This window comes from Canis aureus, chromosome 32, assembly GCF_053574225.1.
Source record: "Canis aureus isolate CA01 chromosome 32, VMU_Caureus_v.1.0, whole genome shotgun sequence".
NCBI classification, from domain to species: Eukaryota; Metazoa; Chordata; class Mammalia; order Carnivora; family Canidae; genus Canis; species Canis aureus.
The window spans coordinates 40160680-40183769 of NC_135642.1; the positions used below are offsets into that span (position 1 = coordinate 40160680).

General features: G+C 52.9%; 1 protein-coding gene across 1 annotated transcript; it reads left to right on the forward strand.

Annotated features, from left to right (window-relative positions):
* The first annotated feature begins 13108 nt into the window (after positions 1-13108).
* On the forward strand, positions 13109-19480 carry NR2E3 (nuclear receptor subfamily 2 group E member 3). Its single transcript, XM_077881207.1, has 8 exons — positions 13109-13172; positions 13425-13551; positions 14069-14172; positions 14279-14467; positions 14572-14747; positions 15493-15739; positions 15971-16076; positions 18774-19480. The coding sequence occupies exons 1-8, from the start codon at positions 13109-13111 to the stop codon at positions 18904-18906; spliced, it is 1146 nt and encodes a 381-aa protein (XP_077737333.1). The 3' UTR covers positions 18907-19480.
* Positions 19481-23090: the final 3610 nt, after the last annotated feature.

Sequence of the window (23090 nt, forward strand, 5' to 3'; positions counted from 1 at the left end):
TGAGGAGTGGCCTATTATGTACTTTCAAGTTGGGAGGGGGTTAGGGAGAGCATAAATCTCAAAGAAATTTTGAAGCAAGGTTTCCAGGACCTCGAGGGGGCTGGCTACTGTTGCGAAAAGTCATTTATTACTAATAAAACCCTAGTCACGAGACCCTTCAGATGTGTATCAGTGGGCCATGCGCTTGGGGGATGATGGCCAACATGTATCATGGGGACTAGAGATAAAGGGAACTTCCCAAGGTATTTTTATATGTTAAAGTAGAATTATAGGATCCTGGGGGTCAGGCTAATATTACCTTTTGCCCTTAGCACAGTATTCACCCTGAGGCAGCTGAGTCCCTAGAGGAATGTCACTCTGCCTGTTTCAAGGACTTGTCAGTGGGCTGGGAGTAGTGAGGAAAGTTAATTTTTTTTTTTTTTTTTTTTTTGCCTTAGTTTCCTACATCACTGGGAGCAGGTGGTATTGATTTAGTGGTCACGAGCGGAGCTAAGACGGACTCAGATATAGGATTAAAAGGTGGATGCTCGGGGATCCCTGGGTGGCTCAGTGGTTCAGCGCTGCCTTCGGCCCAGGGCGTGATCCTGGAGTCGCAGGATCGAATCCCACGTCAGGCTCCCTGCATGGGGCCTGCTGCTCTCTCTCCTGGTGCCTCGAATGAATGAATGAATGAATGAATGAATAAATAAATAAATAAAACCTTTTAAAAAACGTAGATGCTCACAAAGCAAAAGCCAGATCGTCTCACAGACTAGCTGCTGGAGACAAAGGACCTGCAGTAGAGCGGCGGGGTGCTTGCTCCCGCGCCAGACCCGAAAGCCTCTGCACCCCACACGCGGCTCCTGTTCCTAAGCCCGGAGTGGCTGCTGGGTTTCAACAGAGCATCATCTCCGATCAGTGCTGCTGCTCCTCATCCCGTGCGCTTGCGGCCGAGTTTTCACTTCATTTGCCACTTCATTTCGATTACATGGTCCCGCCAGGGTTCCAGCCTTCCGCGCAGCTCCATTTCTGTGACATCAGTAGAATTAAACGTGAAGTCATTTAATTTGACATCGGAGATGAGTGAAACAGCTCTTTTCGTTTACAAGTCGTCTGAACATCACTTGAGCGCCAGCCACGCCTGGAAGATTCCAAATGGCCCTCCGGGTGCCCCGGCCCGTCACCCCCCAGCAGGGCTGGTCTTCCCCCGCCCAGCTCCTCCCCAGGGCCCCTCCACGGCCAGGCGCCTGACCCGCTGGCCCGGCGTGGAGTCAGGGATGCTCGGCTCATTCATCCCGGTGAGGACCAAACTCTGGGGCCTCTGTCCAGAAAGTTCCCTGGCTCCCAGGCGCAGGGCATCTGCTCTTCGTCATCACGTGGACTCCCTCCTGGGCGACCTGGCTTCTCCTCTGCACAACCTGCCTGGAGCCCCCACTTCCCTGTCTCCAGGGCTGCAAGCCGAAGGCGGCCCCTCCTGTCACCTGTCACCCAGAGGATCCTCTGGGCCTGAGCTGTGATCGCCTGAGCGCGTGGCTTTCACCCCCACCCCCAATACTGTGAGATGCGACAAAGCTTCCCACCGCGTCCTAACACGACAACTGTCCCTGCTCCGTGTCCGGGACCCTGGCAATCTGGCCCTGGAGGCAAGAGCCTCCAAAATACAGAGAAACCAAGTTCCAGCTAATGGATCCGTCACATGAGCTCTTCTTTGATGCTTTGGTGGAAAAACAAAGCGATGCCTTCCACACTGGGTGACTGTGCCAGGAGCCATCGCTAGGAGATCTTAAATCCTCTGCCTGCGGTTGAGAGTACGAAAGATCTTTTTTTCTTTCTTTCTCTGTAATTTCAAAGAAATCTCACCTCTCTCCTGCTAGAACTTGGAGCGTGAAAGCCTTTCTCGTGGAGTAACACCTACATCTTGTGGCCTTTCTAGTTATTACCAGTAGATTTAGCTGCCTCTCATATTCTTTTTTTTTTTTTAATTTTTATTTATTTATGATAGTCACACACACACAGAGAGGCAGAGACACAGGCAGAGGGAGAAGCAGGCTCCATGCACCAGGAGCCCGACGTGGGATTCGATCCCGGGTCTCCAGGATCGTGCCCTGGGCCAAAGGCAGGCACCAAACCGCTGCACCACCCAGGGATCCCTGCCTCTCATATTCTGGTGCTAGGATCACCATCCCGGATCTTAGACCCCGGGGAGAACTTGGGAAGTCCTCTGATTCTGTTTCCTGTCTTCACACAGGTAAGGCTTATATGCGCCACTATTTATTGTAACAGCCCAGAGAGGGCAGGAGGCTTGTCCGAGGTCACACAGCTAATAAGTAGAGTATCTTACCTCACACTCCTGCATTCCTCTGGCCACTTTTTAGGAAGAGGAAACCCTTCTTTAAACGATTCCACCAATTATAAAGCACAAATGTGAAGGCATTCTGGCTAAAGTGACAGAAGGGCCCACCCTTGCAGCCCCTTCACTCAGCAACACCTTGAAGACCGTGGTCTAGACCAGGGGCTGGGGATCCCTGGGTGGCGCAGCGGTTTGGCGCCTGCCTTTGGCCCAGGGCGCGATCCTGGAGACCCGGGATCGAATCCCACGTCGGGCTCCCGGTGCATGGAGCCTGCTTCTCCCTCTGCCTCTCTCTCTCTCTCTCTCTCTCTCTGTATGACTATCATAAATAAATAAAAGTTAAAAAAAAAATAGACCAGGGGCTGTTTCCCTGGTAAATCAATGCAGAAAGATTTTTGGAACCCGGGAAAGGTCCCTAGGAAAATGTCATCCCATCCTGAGGCAGCGTATCTGACCAGTTTTCTGTTCTGGCCAGAGCCTATACCTCCTCCTTTAAAACACATTTTCTTTTTAGCATGATTATTAGCAACTTTTCCTTTTTACATCTCTCTTCCCAAGAGAGTCTCTAAGTTGACTTGTTTGCAATTTCAAGTAAATGTTTTAAACCTCCTAGGACAGAATCAAGGGCAACACTGGGGCGACAGCAGCAGGAAGGCACGGAGGTGGGGGGCCTCCTCCACGCCAGGCCCTGGCATGTGAGCAGGTGGGTCTGAATCAGTGAGATGATTCCAGCAGAGGCAAGAGCAGAGGGTCAGAGAAAGGAGCAGCCGACTTGTGGAGGGAGGGGGTTTGGGGAAGATCTATATGCGCATTTGATCACCTGCTTGGCAGGGAATTATCAGGCGATTCCCTGTGCCCTTAAACAGGATGGGCAAGATCTCTGGTGTCAGGAAGTTTACATTCTAGTTGGAGAAGACAGACGCTAACAGCAAAAGAGACGGATGATATTTCCTACCCATTTCTTCTCCCTTCCCTTCTATTTCTTTTCACTATTATTTATGTATATCGGAAAGGGAGACAGAACATGAGAGACTCCTAACTCTGGGAAACGAACTAGGGGTGGGGGAAGGGGAGGTGGGCAAGGGTGGGGGTGACTGGGTGACAGGCACTGAGGGGGGCACTTGACGGGATGAGCACTGGGTGTTATTCTGTATGTTGGCAAATTGAACACCAATAAAAAATAAATTTATTATTAAAAAAAGAAGACAGATGAGTGGGATCGTTTCTGATCGCTAGTGGGATGCGGGGGGCGATGTCAGAGGGTCTGAGGAGGGGCCCTGGAGCTGTGTCTCGAAGTGTAAGAAAGAGTGAGATTGAAGAGGGAAAGGGGAGATGTTGGTCAAACTCCCAGTTATAAGATGAGTAAGTCCTGGGGATGGAACGCACAGCGTGGCGACCACAGTTAACCACACTACACGCGTGAAAGTTGCGGAGAGAACGGATCTCAAATGTTCCAATCACAGGAAACCAGGGGTCGCTAAGTGAGGCAGCGGAAGCGTTGGCTGCGGTTGATCATTTCTCAATATGTAAGTGTATCAGACAGGCACACCTTAAACTTACCTGATGTCATGGGTCCCTTACAAGTTAACAAAACTGGGGAAAAATTAAATAACAGATAAATAAATAAATCATCGTAATAGCACCGTAATTTAGGTCTTTTTTAAACCAGGCATTCTAATACTCTATGTTGGCAAATCGAACTCCAATTAAAAATATGTACAAAAATCAAAAACAAAAACAAAAACAAAAAAACAAAAAAACCCCCAGGCTCTCTTACTCAGGAAGCTCCAGGGTACCGCTGCCTTTTTCTCCTTCCAGGAGGGGGCGCTGGTGCGCAGAACAAAATTTGCCCCTAGGGCATCACCACCCTCTGCGCCTTGGCTCCTCAAAAACTACATATCAAGAGCAAAATGAGCACTGGGTGTTATTCTGTATGTTGGCAAGTTGAACACCAATAAAAAATAAATTTATTATTTTAAAAAAAAGAGCAAAATGGTCAGTGGAGACAGATTTTAGGGTGGGGGTGGTGGACGCAAAGGCAGAAAGAGAGCAGATTTAGGCTGGTGATTATATCCACAGTCATTGACCCCATTTTTTGTGTATTTTTCATGTGGATATGTGGGAACGCCTAGGTGGCTCAGTGGCTGAGCATCTGCCTTTGGCTCAGGTTGTGACCTCAGGGGTCCTGGGATCGAGTCTTGCATCGGGCTCCCAGCATGGAGCCTGCTTCTCCTCCCTCTGCCTGTGTCTCTGCCTCTCTCTCTGTGTCTCTCATAAATAAGTACTTAAAATCTTTTTTTAAAAAAATGGAAAAAAAGTGTAATGTGTCTTTAACATTTTATTCTATAAAACTTCAATCACAAGCAAAATCATAGAGATAATAGTTCAATGAAATACCACGGATCCATCTCCCACACCAGCAACCACCAACTTCAATTGTTCTGCCTTCATATACCTCCTCCTTCCATTTACTCATTTATCAAACAAAATTTTTGTGCCGTCGTTTTTAAAAAGCGAATCCAAGGCATTGAATCACTTCACCAGTGAATACTTTAGGATCTGTCTCTAACAGACCAGGATTCTTTTTCATTCAGCATAAGCACAACACCATTGTCAGAGCAAGCTAAACCTAAAACCATTCCTTAGCATCTTTGTTTTTTTAACATTCTATTTTTGAAAGAAGTTCAGATTTCCGGAAAAATTATTTGAAATTTCAATGTCTTAGGAATCTCACCTTAAAATTATTGCGAAGAAAATGACAGATCAGAGTTAGAAATTACCTTTTGGGGACCCCTGGGTGGCTCAGCGGTCGTGATCCCGGAATCGGGGATCAAGTCCCGCGTGGGGCTCCCTGCATGGGGCCTGCTTCTCCCTCTGCCTGTGTTTCTGCCTCTCTCTCTCTCTCTTTCTCTCTCTCTCTGTGTGTCTGTGTCTCTCTGAGTAAGTAAATAAAATCTTAAAAAAAAGAAAAAAAGAAATCCCCTTTTGGAAACAGACGGCCAAATAAATAAATAAAGATGCCAAAGAAACATAGGACAGCATAAAAGAACAGTAAAATAATGCTAATGTCTATTCGATGGTATGTTACCCTAATGATGATAATAAAGGGAAATATGTTAAATTCGATTTCAACCAGAGTGCCCTTGACTTAGCAAAACTGCTTTGCTTCTGTGCACCAGTGCCGCGAGCCTGCAGTATGTTGCACCTTGCCCCTTCATAACAGTTTCCATATAAGCCCTTCCAGAAGGGTAGCCCTCTTGGAAATGAGCCATCATTTATTACGTTAATATATATGCTGTGATTTCTAGGGCAGGATGGCTGAAGGCAACATGTTGACATACCACAGCGCGGTGTGTCTGGAGGAAAGTCTACAGAGCAGGTCTCTCAAGGCCCCTGGGAGGTAGCCGGGGAGCCAGAGAACACATGCAAAGGCCCCCTTACTGGGAGGGAGTGTGCTGGGACCCGGATCCAAGACCCTCGCAGCCTGTGCAGAGCAGGGCAGGGCAGGGGTGCAGCCCTGCCGACAGCACCGGCCCCCCACGTCGCTCCACCTTAGGGAGAATTGCTTGGAGGGCGTGCAGTTTGTAAAAGGTCGTTCTAAAGAACACATCCCTCGGCTCTGTGGGGAGGCACTGGATATTTGTTACCTCACTTCAGTATTTTCACCAAATTAGCAAATACAGCTAGTAAGTAAGGTCAGAAAATACAGCTTAGGTCAATATCAAAAGTCAGGAAGGCAAATGTGCCAAATTTACGTTCGCACACTGCTCATCTAAACAGTTCTTTTTTAGAAAAAGATTTTATTTATTTATTCCTGAGAGACACAGAGAGAGAGGCAGAGACACAGGCAGAGGGGAAGCAGGCTCCACGACGTGGGACTCGATCCCGGGACCCTGGGATCACGCCCTGGGCTGAAGGCAGATGCTCAATCCCTGAGCCTCCCAGGGGCCTCATCTAAATAGTTCTTTTGGGGAAATTTCTAGAAGCCTGTGCAGCTGTCATGACATTGTCTGGGACCTCAAGATTAAACCACAGGAGACACAGGCAGAGACAGCATCTTTGTGCCCACACAGTGACTCTTGGCCTATCTTTGTCCAGGACGGCCGAGTTTTGCCTTCTCACCACACGCACACTCACACCTTCACACACACACACACACACACACACACACACACACTACAAGTAATCCCCAGCCACACCTGGTGCAGCCCCAGAGCCATCCCATTAAAAGCCAACACAGAAAACAAAGTTTCCTGGAGAATAATCCTTCACTTTGCTCTATACATTTTATTGCAGTTGGAACCAAAGTATCTGCATCTCGTAGAAAAGCTGAGACCAGAAATGCCAGTTCAAAGAGAGTTTCCATAGCCCAGAATACCTGCTGTCCCCTTCCAACTTGCCCAGAGACAGAATGTGTCCGGAGGAGGAGGTTTTCTCTATTAAATGTATGAAAGTCGTTTTTGTAAATATGATATTCCCATATTTGATTCCCGTACCCTTGGGCAGATGCATTCTCCTAAAATAACCACCTTCCCTGCCTGGGTTCGAATCCCAGCTTTGTCCCCCACGAGCTGTGTGACACTGGGGGAGCCGCTAAACCTCTCTGTCGTTCTTGCTTGCACACGGAGGACGGTAGCGATACAGCCTGTCCGATAGTGTTGTGTGGGGATGAAGTTAGTTCTCACATCCCAACCCTTAGGACTGCGGCTGCTACATTACGATTTCTTAATAATTATTTCCCATTGTTATTATTATTAACATAGGTCACATTTATGTCGAATTAGCCAATCCCTTTTAAAAACACAAGAAAGCCTGATCTTGATTATGATGATGATACATGTCCTTTATTGAACATTTAAACAACACAGAAAAATAATAAGAAAATAAAATAGTAAAATTCCCTTTCAGAAAAATCTCTGTCAACCCTTTGAGCATCCTTCCAGAGAGTTCCTGAGTCTGCATACCGAAGATAAGGTTACATGCCTGCTGGCCTGGGGCTCCTCATGGACGTTTGTCTTGGGCAGTGCTTCCTGCATCTGTAAAAACACTTGGCGAACCGTCTCCCAGAGAACAGGAAATAACATGGATTAGACCAGTGGTTCGCAACCAAGAACAATTTTGCCCCTCGGGGGACATTTTTGGCAATGTCTGGAGACATTTCTGGTTGTCACAATTGGAGAGGAGGGGACACCTCTGGCATCCAGTGGGGAGAGGTCAGGGTTGCTGCTAAACATCCTACAAAGCACAGGACAGGCCTCCTCCCTTCCCAACAAAGAATGATCTGGCTCAAAATGTCCAAGGACCCAAGGTGAGACCCCTGCCTGACGTAGTTTCATTTCTAGAAGAAGATAAACATTATAACCAGGAGGGTCAGTCGGCTGGAATACGCTGGTATGGTTATAGGTGTTGTTAAGCCTTTTTTAAAAAAAATTTATTCATGAGAGACAGAGACACAGGGAGAAGCAGGCCCCAAGCAGGGGAGCCCGCCATGGGACTCGAACCCGGGTCTCCAGGATCAGGCTCTGGGCTGCAGGCAGCGCTAAACCGCTGAGCCGCCCGGGCTGCCCTGTTGTCAAACTTTTAAAACACTTCTCTACTGGTTTTCAAAGAGCTCCCAACAACCAGGCGCCCCTGCCTGGCCCCTCTCCCAGCCTGCGGCTCTGCCCCAGCACAGCATGGAAGGGTCGAGAGCAGGAGAGGACAGAGAAAGGGCGCCTCTGAGGCTCTGCAGGCTGCACCGGCTGCAACTGGTCTGGTGAGGCAGGGCTCAGGCCTGACACTGATGGAGATTCTAGCCCTCCCCTCGGGGAATGAGGGAGCAAAATCGAAGGCACGAGAAGCCTTTCATTCTCACACATAGAAATGCTTCACAATTGCTTCATAAATATTTCCCACTTTTATTGTTAATAGTAGTAGCAATATTTGTTTCAAATTAGCCCTTCTCTCTTTCTTTTTTTTTTTAATTTTTATTTATTTATGATAGTCACCAAGAGAGAGGGAGAGAGGCAGAGACACAGGCAGAGGGAGAAGCAGGCTCCATGCACCGGGAGCCCGACGTGGGATTCGATCCCGGGTCTCCAGGATCGCGCCCTGGGCCAAAGGCAGGCGCCAAACCGCTGCACCACCCAGGGATCCCCCTTCTCTCTTTCTTTTAATGAAAACAGCTTTATTTTCTTGCAACACGTATATAATCAATATATTATTAATATAATATATTAATCAATGTATTAATATTATATTAATATATTATATATTATATATTACTTTATATAATTAATATATTATATAATTAATATCTAGTATAATTAATATATTATATAATTAATATATTATATATAATTAATATATAATAATGTAATTATATATTATATGTATTATTGAACCTCTGAACAAAACAGCAACATTTCTGTTTGTGGTGAGAATCTCTGCCGCTGGCATCTTTCGAGTAGCTCTGCTAGATACAGGAGAAGCCCACCTCTCGGGGCACAGGGTGGGGAAGAAGGGGAACAGAGACCCTTCGCTGCCAGCCATGCAGGACAAAGGAGGAAGGGGTCACCCCCGCTTGGAGCTGCAGGCCGATGCCTGCGTCCTGGACAGGCTGCCTTTGGCCTCTGCCCAGGACAGAAGAGGGAGCCTCCCCAGGTCAGCTCGGACCTTGAAAATGACCCCGGGGGGAAGGACTTCACCAGCCAAGGGCTGGGAAAGCTACGCAGGGGATATCTGATTATTCCTAAGTGTTATCTTGAAAAGAAAAGAGAGGGGCTTTGTTGAGAAGCTTTCCTGCCCGTCTCTGCCGCTGGGAGACCCGAACCTTCCCCTCACTGCTCTAGAGAAACCAACTATTGATGCATTTAGGTCCCACCAAGGAGAGAGGAGCCGCATGACCTTCGGGCAGCAATTGCCCTGAGATGCACGAAATCGGACCGTGTGAGCTGCTTTGCAGCCGGCCTTCGGGCCGTACACCGTGGGCGCACTGTCACGCGCGTGGATATAGACGCTGCCCATTCGCAATGGGCCGCCTCGCATCCCACCGTCGGGCTGGAGCGCGTAGCCAGTTGTCTGCGGGCGGCTGTTTTACCAAAATTGCTGCGGGGACCAGCCATATAATTAAATCTTCGTGAAATGTTTCCATGGGATAGTTTCCTAGAAGTGGAAGTGATGCCCTGAGCTCCAGAGCCTGTGCACATGTCACTGGCTATCCCCTCTCTGATGGCCAAGACCATGGGTGCGGAATAAAGAGGGTTTTAAAGAAATCCCAGAAAATATGTTCCCAGGACCGGATGCCAGGAATGAAGCTTGCCCCGAACCGGAAACCAGAAGATCTTGGAACTGTGGAGACCAGCCTGACCTCATCCCAGAAGTCAGTCAGTCCTCCTCCCTCTGACAGCACCCAGGTCATCTCACAGGCCTGGGACAGGGTGACACAGATATGACAGGCCCCACACGGTCTGGGGCAGGGGGCTTTACCTGCCAGAGGCAGGTCAGTTCTGCAGCCTTTTTCGTCCAGCCCCTCCTGGCCGCCCTACCTGCCCCTTCCTCCAGGGAGTCAGGGAAGTTGCTGACCTGTCCCCGGGGGAATAATTGTATTAGTGATAAGGTGGCCTCTGGCGGCTTTGTCAGCAGATTCAAGGCTTTGGGCTGCGTAATCCTTTGGCGTCTGCCCTAGCAGCTGGTGGTCACAAATGGGGGGGGGGATCCCCTGCCCCAGCCCCGCCGCGCTGTCCTCCTTCCCCAGCACCCGCCTGGCCGCCGCTGGCTGGGCCCGACCTGCCCCAGAACAGGGAGAGGGGGCAAGAGGGGAGCCGGGCTCAAGTCAAAACAGGGCGCGAGGTCAACAGAATCAAGTCCAAACACATTTAAGAACAGGCACGTCAACCCCTGCTCGTGTCTTTCATTCTGATGGATTCCAAGTCACACATTCCCACTAGAGAAGATCAGGGAAATAAAGGCAAGTTTAAAATAGGCTCCTGTCCACCGAGTGCCTCGTTGTGCACATGCCCCGCCCACCTGAAACTGAACCCAGGCCCTGGAATCTTCCATCGACTGGGGAGAGAAAGGTGACCTGGAGTGAGGTTCAACCCTGAGAGCAAGACCCAGCCCTGGAGCTTCGGCCTACCCTCCCCCACCTATCCCCCGCCTCCCAGGGCGGCCCCCTCTTCCTCTGCTCTCTTACCTCCCACCGGCTACCTTCTGGGGCTCCCATCAAAGAGATGCTCAGTCTTCCTCGGGAGCGCCCTGAGGGAAAGCAGGAGTTGGGGGATCGGACACCAGTTTGAGACACCTGTCCCCACCCCTAAGCTCCTCTGCCTCTGCCGCTGTGCGGCCTGAAGCCATTGGCCTCCCCAGCTGTGGGGTGAGGTTTGCGGGAGCATCGGCGCGATGCTGGGAGTACTTGTGCAGCCTTCCTCTTGCTCGCCTCCGCCCTCGTGCTCCTGGTGGCGCAAAGGTGCCAGAGGACTCCTGACCACTCACGGCTCCGTCCCGAGCCCTCCCTTGCCCCGCTCCCGTTACCCCTGCCATCCTGACCCCCAGGCCCTTCCTTGGCCCGGACCTCCAGCTCACACCCTGCGCTCAGCCTGGGTGCTTTCCTCCCTGGGCGGGCACCGTGCTCCGGGTGGCCCCCGCCCACGGCTTGGGCGACCAGCCGACGGACGAGCTGGGGACAGGCTGGTGGGGCGCGTGGGGTTGGTCTCCACACCTGAACCCCGGTGGCTCTGTGGATGGAGCCCCGGCCCAGACCAGGCAGGTGTGCGGGGTCCCGGAAGCCGTGAGTGTATGAGATGGCCCAGGGAGGCGACGAGGAGGCCCTCTGGGGTGACTCTGGGGCTCCCCGAGGTGAGGACCCAGGGAGACAGCGAAGACACCCCCTGAGGTGGGAAAGACAAGCTGTGGGGAGGAGGGATAGGTCAGTCAAGGTCAAGGAAGATGCCCATGGCCCAGGAGGTCAGGTGGAGCTAGAGACGGGGCGGCGGCTCTGAGGGCCGCCCGTCGGGAGGGGTGCAGGTGAGCAGAGGCGGAGGAGCTGCGGTGTGGGGCCCAGCCTGGCACCCTCGATCTTCTGAGGCCCCAGAAAGCGGATTACCCCGCAAAGCCCCTCGAGCTGACTTCCCAAATCCCCAGTAGTGCTTCTCTGTCCCAGTGAGGGTTAACCCCACCTACATAAGGCCCTCCCCCCTGTCTCCTTCCCTGCGTGATCCTTCCAGAAACTTCTTACTGTTCCATTCCTCCTTGGGCTCCAAGCCTGAGCAAGCGCTGCCCCCACCCCAGAGGTGAGCAGGTCTGCTGAGAATGAGGAGGGTGGTGCCCCCCACACCAACACAGGGCTCCCCGCTCTGTCCGGGGCGGGGGGGGGGTGCGTAGGGTCAGAGGGGCAGGGGAAGGAAAGGCAGTTTCCTGAGGCTTGCTGTGAAACCTCAGTAATAACAGCCCCCCTCACGTGTTACGCTCTTACCGAGCACCGGGCACGGGAACACTTCGTTTCCCCAACTACACCGCAGGACACGTACTTTTGAAACCCCTTTTCACAGACATGGAAACAGGCTCAGGAAGGCTGAGCACCGGCTCAAGGCTGCGGCCGGCCCAAACCGGAGCAGGTCTTTAAATTGGGCTTTGGGGGCACCTGGGTGGCTGGGCGGTTGAGCGTCTGCCTTCAGCCCAGGGCGTGACCCCGGAGTCCCGGGATCGAGTCCCACCTCGGGCTCCCTGCCCAGAGCCTGCCTCTCCCTCGGCCTGTGTCTCTCCCTCTCTGCGCGTCTCAGGAATAAATAAATACGTACATTCATATAAACTGGACTCCGTCTGGGCTCTCTCCACACTCCCCCTGGGCCGGCTGGGTCTGAGGAGGCACAGACTCTGGCCTCGGGCTCCTCACCTCACAGCCACCCTGGGCTTGACCTGCGAACACGGGGTCTGGGGGCAGCAGAGAGGCCAGCCTGCCTGTGACCGTGAGGCCAGGTCGGGGACAGGAGGCGAGGTCGCCCGAGAGCTTGGAGTGGGGCTCAGGGGCTGCGTCCTCACGCCCTCCCCTCCTGCAGGCCTGATGGCACCTGGAGGGGACTCCACCTTGGGCCACGGGCCTCCCTGCCTCCAGGCCGGCCTCGCACCCTACATTAGACCCATTCCCCTGTGTGACGGGAGCCCCCTCGGTGCTGGATGTGCGGGGAGCCCCCTTCCAGGGTCCCAGGAACCTCGGCCCTAAGCAGCTCCCTATCAAGGGCTCAGGTGGGAACCAGGAGGGTGGGAAGCTGGAGCCACACGGACTACCACGCGCAGGGAGCCTCACAGCGCACGGACGCACACACGTCTGCCAGACACACAATTGCTCCCAGACACATGCCCAGCCGCCCAAAGAGATTTACAGTCGTGGGGGACCTGGAGTCCACACCTCCGCTCAGGCTTCGGCCTTGGATGGCCAGCAGGTGGAGAGCACAGGGCAGAAAGGGGGGGGACACCGGGCAGCCTGGGGGGGGGGCAGGGGGCCACGGGCTCGGGGGCACCTTGGTATCACCGCAGGTGCGGCGGTTGATCCCCTGCGGAGACAGTAAAGATTAAGAGGCTCACAGGCCCGGCCGGCAGTGCCCTGGGAGCAGCGTCCTGGAGCGGAGCCGCCGCTGCAGGGACAGCTGGGGCAGCTGCTGTGTGACAGGCAGGCAGGCAGGAGGCCGGAGAGGAGAGGCTTGGGGGGAAGGAGGGAGAGCACCAGGGCCGGGGGAGGGACAAGTGGAAACAGGACCCCAGGTGGGGACAGGGAGGCTCCGCAGGCGGGGGGCTGCCCCCGACATGGCCATTGCTGCGCCCAGGAAGGCGTCCCCGGGCCGCTGGGGCCTGGGAGAGGAGCCCGCAGGTAGGCTTTCCGGGGGCCCAGGGGCAGGGGCCTCGGGCTTTGGGGGCAGAGCTCCCGAGGGGGCGGTCGGAGGGTCTGGGGGGGACACCCCAGGGTGGCCTGGCCTGGGGCTGCCCCGCAAGGGGACGCGGCTCCTTCTGGCCGGGAGACCCAGGGTGCTGCCCTGCGGGAGGCGGGGGGGCGGCGGAGGGCCCCAGGAGGCGGGGGGGGGGGGGCGCGGGGGGCCAGGCTGTGAGCCCGCCCCGCCCCCAGGCCTGGGCCCCCCGCTGCAGTGTCGCGTGTGCGGGGACAGCAGCAGCGGGAAGCACTACGGCATCTACGCCTGCAATGGCTGCAGCGGCTTCTTCAAAAGGAGCGTGAGGCGGAGGCTCATCTACAGGTGGGGGGGTGGGAGGATGGGGGGATGGAGGATGGGGGGCGGGGTGGGGGGGATGGGGATGGGGGATGGGGGATGAGGGATGGGGGATGGGGGATGGAGGGATGAGGGATGGGGGGGTGGGAGGGCGGGGGATGGGGGATGGGGAATGGGGGTGGGAGCATGGGGGATGGGGGATGAGGGATGGGAGATGGGGAATGGAGTGATGAGGGATGGGGAATGGAGTGATGGGGGATGGGGATGGGGGTGGGAGGATGGAGGATGGGGGGTGGGGGCGGGGATGGGGGATGGGGCGGAGGGATGTGGGATGGAGGGATGGGAGATGGGGGTGGAGTGATGAGGGATGGAGGGATGGGGGATGGGGGCAGGGGAGTGGGGGATGGGGGCTCTTGGGGCGCTCCCTCCTGCCCCGCGCCCCGAGGAGGATGACATTCGGGGAGGAGGGACCGGCGCCCCGTCCCGGACCCGTCCAGGGCCTGCGGGGGCGCTGACGCCCGGGGGGGGCGTGGCCCTGCCGCAGGTGCCAGGTGGGGGCGGGGACGTGCCCGGTGGACAAGGCGCACCGGAACCAGTGCCAGGCCTGCCGGCTGAAGAAGTGCCTGCAGGAGGGCATGAACCAGGACGGTGAGGCGGGGGCCCCGGGGAGGCGCCCCCGGCCCGGGGAGGGGCCCCCGCGCCCCCCGCGCCCCCCGCGCCCCCCGCGCCCCGCTGACGGCCGCCGCCCCCGCAGCCGTGCAGAACGAGCGGCAGCCGCGCAGCGCAGCCCAGGTGCGGCCGGGCAGCGGGGCCCCCGCCTCGGAGCCGGCGCTGGAGTCCCTGGGGGCCCCGCCGGCCCCTGCGTCCGCAGCCCCGGGCCACCACCACTTCATGGCCAGCCTCATCACAGCCGAGACCTGCGCTAAGCTGGAGCCGGAGGACGGTAGGTGCCGGCGGCTGATGGGGGGGCCCTGAGCACCCCCTGCCCTGCCCTGCCCCTGCCCCTGCCTCGGCCTGGGGCCGATGTCACCAGCCCTCCTCCCACAGCCGAGGAGAACATTGATGTCACCAGCAACGACCCCGAGTGCCCCTCGTCCCCGTACTCCTCCTCGCCCCCCTGTGGCCTGGACAGCATCCACGAGACCTCGGCGCGCCTTCTCTTCATGGCTGTCAAGTGGGCCAAGAACCTGCCCGTGTTCTCCAACCTGCCCTTCCGCGATCAGGTGAGGGTGGCCCGGGCCACACTGAGCCAGCGGCGTTGTGCAGGTGATGCCAGGGGCCCCCGAAGCTTGGCGACGCCGGCAGCTGGCGTGCGCTTGTCTCAGGTCAGTGTCAGTCAGGGATACATGTCTCAGGGACGTGACCATTGGGGGTGCTCACCTCTCTAGGCAGAGATGAGAGTGGGGGTGCACCTAGGGCCGCACAGTGCCTATGGCGCCCGAGGTCCCCCCGCCCCGACAAAGGTCCTACTGTCCCCCTGCACATGATAGGGCAGTCTGCACACCCTGAAGAGTGCAAGCGCGCGACCCCCAGGGGCACAGATGTCTCCGACTCGGGGACTCGGGATCAGCCTAACCTCCTCACCTGTGCGACCTCCCTGCGAGCTTCCCAAGGCCAAGCCGACTTAGGAAAGGGAGAAGAGGCACCTGAGGGGCGGCGTGGGCTGTCTGCTGAGCACACCCAGCCTGGGACGCTCAAGGGGACTGTCCCTGAGGCTTCCCAACTTCCACGGCCCCAGGCCTTCCTACATGTTCCAGCAGAGGCTCCGGACGAACGAGGAGGGTGTCTTGGAGCCTGGGCAGCCGGGCCAGATCGTACCGAAGCCCAGAGCTCTGGGCCCCTGGCCACTGGCGGGCAGAGGTCAGGACACGGCCCAGGCATCTAGGACCAGGGCCCTGGGGAAGGCGGCAGAGGCTCAGGCTGAGCCAGAGGTGTCGCATGTCACACCCGCTCCTCCCCTGGGCACAGGTGATCCTGCTGGAGGAGGCGTGGAGCGAACTCTTCCTCCTCGGGGCCATACAGTGGTCTCTGCCTCTGGACAGCTGCCCCCTGCTGGCCGCCCCCGAAGGCCCCGCCGCCGGCAGCTCGCAGGGCCGCCTGGCCCTGGCCAGCGCCGAGAGTCGCATCCTGCAGGAAACCATCTCACGCTTCCGGGCACTGGCGGTGGACCCCACGGAGTTCGCCTGCATGAAGGCCCTGGTCCTCTTCAAACCAGGTAGCTGAGTCTCCGCCCAAGCCTGGGGCTGAAGAATGGGAATTCCAGGGATCTCCTGCCTCTCCCTGTCTCCATCCACCCCACAGAGACCCAGACGGGGGCAGACTTCTTCCCCCGGGAGCAGTGGCGAGGCACAGGACTGGGCTCCCCCTGCCAAGGGGCCTGGCTGACTGTGGTGGGGGCGGGCAGGGTGGGCCGGGAGCGGGGCTCACTGCCGATGCTTTTCTCCAGAAACTCGGGGCCTGAAGGATCCTGAGCACGTGGAGGCCTTGCAGGACCAGTCCCAAGTGATGCTGAGCCAGCACAGCAAGGCGCACCACCCCAGCCAGCCTGTGAGGTGACCTGAGCCTAGGCCTGCCTGCCCATCTGTCCCTTCACCTCTCTACCCCTCTCACTCCCCCACCCTCACCTCTTTGACACCATCTCTGGTGTTGCTGATGAGACGGCCTGAAGATATGAGTTCACCCAGCACGAATCCAGCATCTACTGTGTGCCAGGCCCCAGAAGTAGGGACGGAAATGAGCATAAGACACAGTGAGAGCCACCCTCATCAAATAGTGAGGGCTCAGACACCCTACATCTCTATCTACGTATCTATACAGGTGTCTAGGACAGGAGTCCAGGCTGGAAGGTGTAACAGATTGCTGCCAGTGAGAAGGTGGGAGATTGAGCTAGGACAGCACTCTGGGGCCAGCCTGTCCAGGACTTTGGATGCCAGGCAAAGGCCATAAGTGATTTAGTAGGCAGAGGGGAGCCACTGCAGATTTCGAGCAGGAGGGTGTTGTACACAGAGCTAGAGTACTGGATATATGACCAGGGAGGGAAGCACACATTGCCATCATCCAGGGGAGTCCATGGAGTCCTGCTCTTGGGGAGTAGGAATGAAAGGGAGAGGACGGTTGTGGGAACCTCCAGGAGGTCGAATGGGTCAGACTTGGCACTTGGATGGAGGGATATAAGGAGCAAGAGAAGAGGTGATCAAGAAATAAAAAGGAAAGTCAGGAGGAAGAGAGTTTTGAGGGAACATGATGAGATCTGTTGTAGCTGCAGAGGAAAATCTCGTAGGAATGCACTTGGCTGAGCCAAATGCCTGGACGAGAGCCCGGCCATGGCTGGCTTTGGGGGCAGTAGCTACAGGCTGAGAATGTGGCGGGGGGGGGGGGGGTACGGGGGCGGGAGCCAGTGCTCTGAGCTGCCCCAGCGTGGCCCAGCACCAGCAGATGCATTGGAGCCTCTGCAAGGCTGACCCTTGGCCCCCCGGGCATCTGTTGGGTATTTTAGGCCATATTATTTGCATTCTTTGGGGAGCTCTCAGCAGCTCGCTCTGAAGAAGTAAGCAAACGCGAGCATCTTCGAATCACCTCTAATCTGAGAAATTATCTCAAGAGGTCATTTCCCTTTAAAAAGAGTCCAAGTATATAAAGAATATACCGTGTTGTCCAGAAAGATTTCTGTGGCTTGGGAGCACGCGGGAAGGGCTGTCCCTTGACAGAGCATCCTAAGAGCAGTCATCCCAGACACTAACACCAGTAGCCCTCCCAGGCTGTGCTTCTGTTGGGATCAGCTCCCAGAGACGTCTGGGCATACTGGTTTTGCGCCCAATTTCCAATTCCAATTCTGGTTAGGATTTCCTATGTCACTTCTACAGCAGCTGAATGCCAACTACATGCAGAACTGAGCAACTGAACGCTGAGAGAGAGGTTTGGGGTTCCCTAAGTCCATGTGTTTTAGTTTATAAAAACTGCAATACCCAGGAGGAGATAGTTTTCATCATAACTCAGAACACACACAGACACTGAAACAAAGTTCAATGAAATAGTATCCTAATAGCCTTATTTTGTAGACAGCAAGTTACTGTTTCTATTTTATTATTTTTAAAAAAGATGTACGTATTTATTCATGAGAGGCGCTCAGAGAGAGAGACATTGGCAGAGGGAGAGGCAGGCTCCCTGTGGGGAGCCCTATGTGGGACTTGATCCCAGGACTCCGGGGTCGCGACCTGAGCTGAAGGCAGATGCTCAACCACTGAGCCACCCAGGTGTCCCTATTTATTATTTTTTTTAAAGGCTGGTGGTAACCCAGTAAGTTTAATTTCAGAACCACTGGTGGATGAATTCCTGCAATTTGAAAAACAATTTCTCCACTTAACTTTCTAGTTACTTCTTCCTAAAACTCCCTAGCTCAGAAAAGCAAGGAACAAGCAAGAGATGCACAACTGCTCAGTGCCACCCACTTGGCACTTGCAAGAGAAAGAAAGCCCCCAAGTTGACAAAAACAAGTCCCACAGATAACTAGGAGATGAAGGAAAGCCTCCCACAGGCCTCCATGGGGGGAGTTGAGCATGGAGTTGCCCAACTTTGAAGTGACCTCCTTCATGTTGGGCATTGACCTCTGTTGATCCCTCCCATCTGTCCTTTCCCACCCCCACCCCCCCATCTGTCTTTTGGCTTCACCATCCATCTTCTCTGCACTGGGGACCCTTGCTTGGCGGATGGTTTGATGACTGATTAACTCATTCATTCATTCATTCATTCATTCATCATTCAATAGGCTCCACACCCACCATGGAGAACAAAGTGGGGCTTGAACTCACGACCCTGAGACCAAAATCTGAGCTGAGATCAAGAGATGCTCCACCAACTGAGCCACTCCAGCAAACTCCCTCTCTTAAAAAAAAATTTTTTTTTTAAATAGTTATTTAAAACTGCAATTGTTTTTCTCCTGGATGAGTATCTCACCCACAAAAATCATGCCTCAATTTCAGAACACTTTTACTACTGGCTACTCTATCATCCTAGGCGGTTTACAGAGGGAATTTATATTCTTATTCAAATATACATAGTATTAATCATTACATAATTATAATAATCATATATATGATTACTACATCCTATACAGTATTGATAGAAGTAAATTCTCACTTTACAGTCTTTGCACATAATAAGCTATTTATTCACTGTTTTTATCCCACTGCCCCCATGACTCATGCTCAGAAGCTGATAATAAAACTGATGGTGTCCTCTCTCCTGTTCAGGTTTGGAAAATTGCTCCTGCTTCTTCCATCTTTGAGGTTTATCACTTCTGAACGAGTTGAGCTCCTCTTTTTCCGCAAGACCATAGGGAATACTCCAATGGAGAAGCTCCTTTGTGATATGTTCAAAAACTGAGGGAGGTGGAAGTAAAATGCATTTAACTACTCTGGAAAACAACCTACCGAAGCCAAACGTTTGCCTGCCCTGTGACCTAGCAGTTCCACATGTAGGTATGTGTACTAAGCAGAGGTGTCCACAAAAAGATATTATAAGAATATTCACAGTAGCTTTATTCATGATAGCCCCTGACTGTACACTGGCAGTAGGATGGATTAATAAATTGTGGTATATTCATTTAATGGAAAACAGCAATCAAGAATGAACTACCGGGCAGCCCGGATGGCTCAGCGGTTTAGTGCCGCCTTCAGCCCAGGGCCTGATCCTGGAGACCTGGGATCGAGTCCCACATCGGGCTCCCTGCATGGAGCCTGCTTCTCCCTCTGCCTGTCTCTCTCTCTCTGTCTATGAATAAATAAATAAAATCTTAAAAAAAAAAAAAAAAGAATGAACTCCCAACACATGTGACAACATGGATGGCTTTCACAGACATAAAAGTAGAACAGAAGAACTTTCCCAGGCACAGGTTCTGCTTATACAAAGTTCAAGAACAGGCAGGACTAACCGGTGGTGGTGGAAGCTGGAATAGTGCTTACCTGGGGGAGGCGGGGGGGCGGGTGTTGAGAGGTGGGGTGGTTGGGAAAGGGCCCAAAGAAGCCCTCTGGTGGCTGGAAATGTTCTTGATTTTGATCTAGGTGGTGGTTTCACTCATCATAAAAATTAGTTGTGCCGCGCACTCAAGATTTGTGCACTTTACTGTATTATGTTAAATCTCAATCAGAACGTGAAAAAATAAAAAATAAATAAAACCAAGAAAACAAACGTGTTAAAGGCTCTCTGTTGGAGGACACCGAAGGAGTGAGCACGGGCTCTTGGGTTCCATCTGGCTTCCATGCCAAGGCAGAGTCCAGGTGCAACAAAGCCAAGCCCAGCTCCAAAATCTCCCACAGGAGTCAAAACCCAGCTTCTCTCTAGCTGGGGTCCCGCCAACCCACAGGCTCTCTCAGTATTTCTCTTCCTGTCCTTCCTCGCCCCTCCATAAACAAAGGCGAGCACATCTGACTCAACACCAGGCAGCTACAGGCACTTTTTTAAAAAATAGATTTTATTTATTAATTCATGAGACACAGACAGAGAGGCAGAGACACAGGCAGAGGGGGAAGCAGGCTCCCTGAGGGGAGCCCAATGCAGGACTCGATCCCAGGACCCCGGGATCACACCCTGAAACGAGAGCAGATGCTCAACAGCTGAGCCCCCGGGGGTCCCCAGGCACTGTTTTAGAAGAGGACTCTCTATCACGTCCTAATTCCTTATGGAGAGTTGCTCAAACCTCCTCCTTTGCAAAGACAGACCCAAAAGACCTAGGAAATGATAGTAATGCAAAAAGTTAACATCCTTTGAGCACTTTATGACACACCAGGCAATGAGAAGGGCATTGTTATTCAATCCTCAGATTAGCGCTGGGACAGGGACCAGTCATCCCCAGTGATAAATGGAAAAATTGAGGCTTGGAGAGAACTTAAACCCTGGTGTGACTCTATGTGACTCTGCTTAACTCTGGTTCTGCCATCCCCCCACAGACCCTCCACTCTGAATGGCTGAATGATTCTCTTGCAGTTCCTGTCCTCAAAGAAGAAAATTCTTGAAGTCAAGAAGGAGATGGTTGTGTGAGAAATCTGTGAAATCCTAGGGGTTTCTTGCCCTTTGGCCAGGGTATGAATTCTCCTAGCTCACAGAGATATCCTGCCTTGATGGAAGGAGGTGGTTTAGGACACTCTGCCCTGGGAATGACAATAGCCAGACTAGTGCCCAGAGAGGAGAGTATGGCAAATGTTGCCCAGCTTGAGCTCTTCCCATTAGAGCACTTAAACTATTCTTGATCTTCTTTACATATGTATGTAAAGAGAAAGAGAGAGAGAAAGTAAGAGCGAATGGAGATGAGGGGCAGAGGGAGAGAGAGAGAGAATCCTAAGCAGGCTCCACACCCAGCACATAGCCCCATTCAGGGCTCAATCCCACAACCTTGAGACCATGACCTGAGCTGAAATCAAAAGTTGGATCCTCAACTGACTGTACCACCCAGGTGCCCCATTTTCTTGATCTTCCAAAAGCATCAACCTTGTCTGTTATTCAGGCCATTTAATGTCTATAATGCCGTTACACCATCCAGTTCCCTATCACAGGTTTTATCCATAAGGTTTAAAGACTTGCATATAGAAAGCCTGAGCGAAGGCACTGTGGCATGAAAGGCGGCTGAAACAGGACCAGCTAGGCCCTGGACGTCTACCCTACCATTACACGTCTCAGAACATAGGAGCACAGAAGTGGCCTGTTGGAAGTTTGTAGGCTGGTGTCTGGGATGTGTGAGCACAGCAATTCTACACTGGGAGACTGTTTGGGATCTCCAGGAGGAAGTCTTAGGGAGTTAGAGGAGGTATATAAACTGCATTATCTGTGGTAAACCTGGCATCAATACTACCCTCCCTCCTAAGGTCCGGTCCTCACTGCAGAGATGCCAGGAACTACATTTCCCAGGATGCCTTTCCCCCTATGGCTTGCTAACGGAGACAGGCACTCATGTGAGGCGTGGGCCGTAAAGGATGAAGTTATTCTTCTCTGGAGGCAGTTGCAGCCAGCTGTGTGGGAAGATGGGAGATTTCAGGCAGCCTTCTTTAGGATTGCAGTAGCTTCCAGGCATGCTCTTAACTTCAATCTTTTGGCTGAGATCTGTGTTGGCTTCCTCAACCTTCTATGAGAGCTTCTCTGATCTTTGTTTTTCCAGTTCTTCCAGTGTTTAGTGTTAGACCCCTAATTCCTGTATTATGTCCTTCTTACCTGAAATATGCTGAATGGCTCTTGTTTTCCTAATACAATACAGAACTCAGTTGATCTCAGGATTAATTCAACATTTTGCCATAAATTGGCGCACTGAAACTCCAACGGGTAACAGCTTTCATTGCACTTAGGGGTGTTGCTAGGAGAGGGAATACTGTGAAAGCTTTTTTGCCTTCAAAGCCATTAATGTCTTTGGTTATGAAGCACACAGAGGCAGCCTCTGTGGGCCTATCTGGGCCTTTTTTTCAGCTGTTTTCAGATTGTGAGACAGTCATCCTCTTTCACCCTAGGGACTGCTTAATGGTAGGAAAGGCAGAGAGAGACACAAGGATGCCAAGAAATACTGTTCAAATTAATAAATATAACCTGAGAGTGGAAGCCAGATATTGGGGATGGCTAGTCCTCATCTGGTGGACATCTGTAGTTTTCCTCCACTAAAATTCAAGCTCCACAGGGTTAGGGAGCTTTGTTTGTAGCAATGCATGCAAACACCTGGGACAGTACCTGTGAGTGTTCAGCAAATATTTGTTGGATGAATGGCTAAAAGGCCTCCCAGAGCCAGGAAGTGACACACTCAACTAGGAAGCTGAGATGCCCACAGATTCAACAATCAGGTATTATATGTGTCTTATCTGCTTTTATGCATTTGGGAACCCCCAATCTCATTTAACCTGCTCACCCAATATTTAAGCAAGGACACTTTTTGTTGGGTGCTAGGGATCTAAGAGTCAGCAAGATAGCACATTTCTTGTCTTGCAAACTTAACATGAGTTTTTTGATGCCACAAATACTGGGTGCTGTTGAGAACACAAAGACCTCTAACCCAGTTCAAGGTGGGGTGTGGGGGGGGGATTTCCAGTAAACTGCCCTTTATATGGAGACCTGAGAGTCAGTGGGAGTTATAAGCAGAGTAAACCTGAGAAAGAGAACTCATTTTCAGATGTGAAAACTGACAACCAAAAAGGGCCCAAGTCACATAGTGGCGGAATGAAAATGACAACCTAGGCATGAATTCCTGGGACCTCTATTAGCAGATGTTGCTACTCCTTCGCTATGACAAGCTTTTTTGGAGAGGATCCTAAATGTAGACTTACTGTCGTCACTGTCCACCTAGCTCTAGGCTGATTAAATGGAGTCTTAAGAGCTAGCAGCTAGCATCTATTACAGAAAACTAATAGCTTGAATCACCTTCACTCGAATTCAGCGGAGTTCCAAAAACTGCTGCTTCTGCTCTTTGTCAATTTGGGGCTCAATCCTTTTCTTAAGCAAAAATCAGCTTTACAAACAAAAATCACTGCTCTTCCTTGGAGTGGAACTGGAGTTTGGGTGGGGGCCGGGATGGTCAGAAAACAAACCACACGTATCGC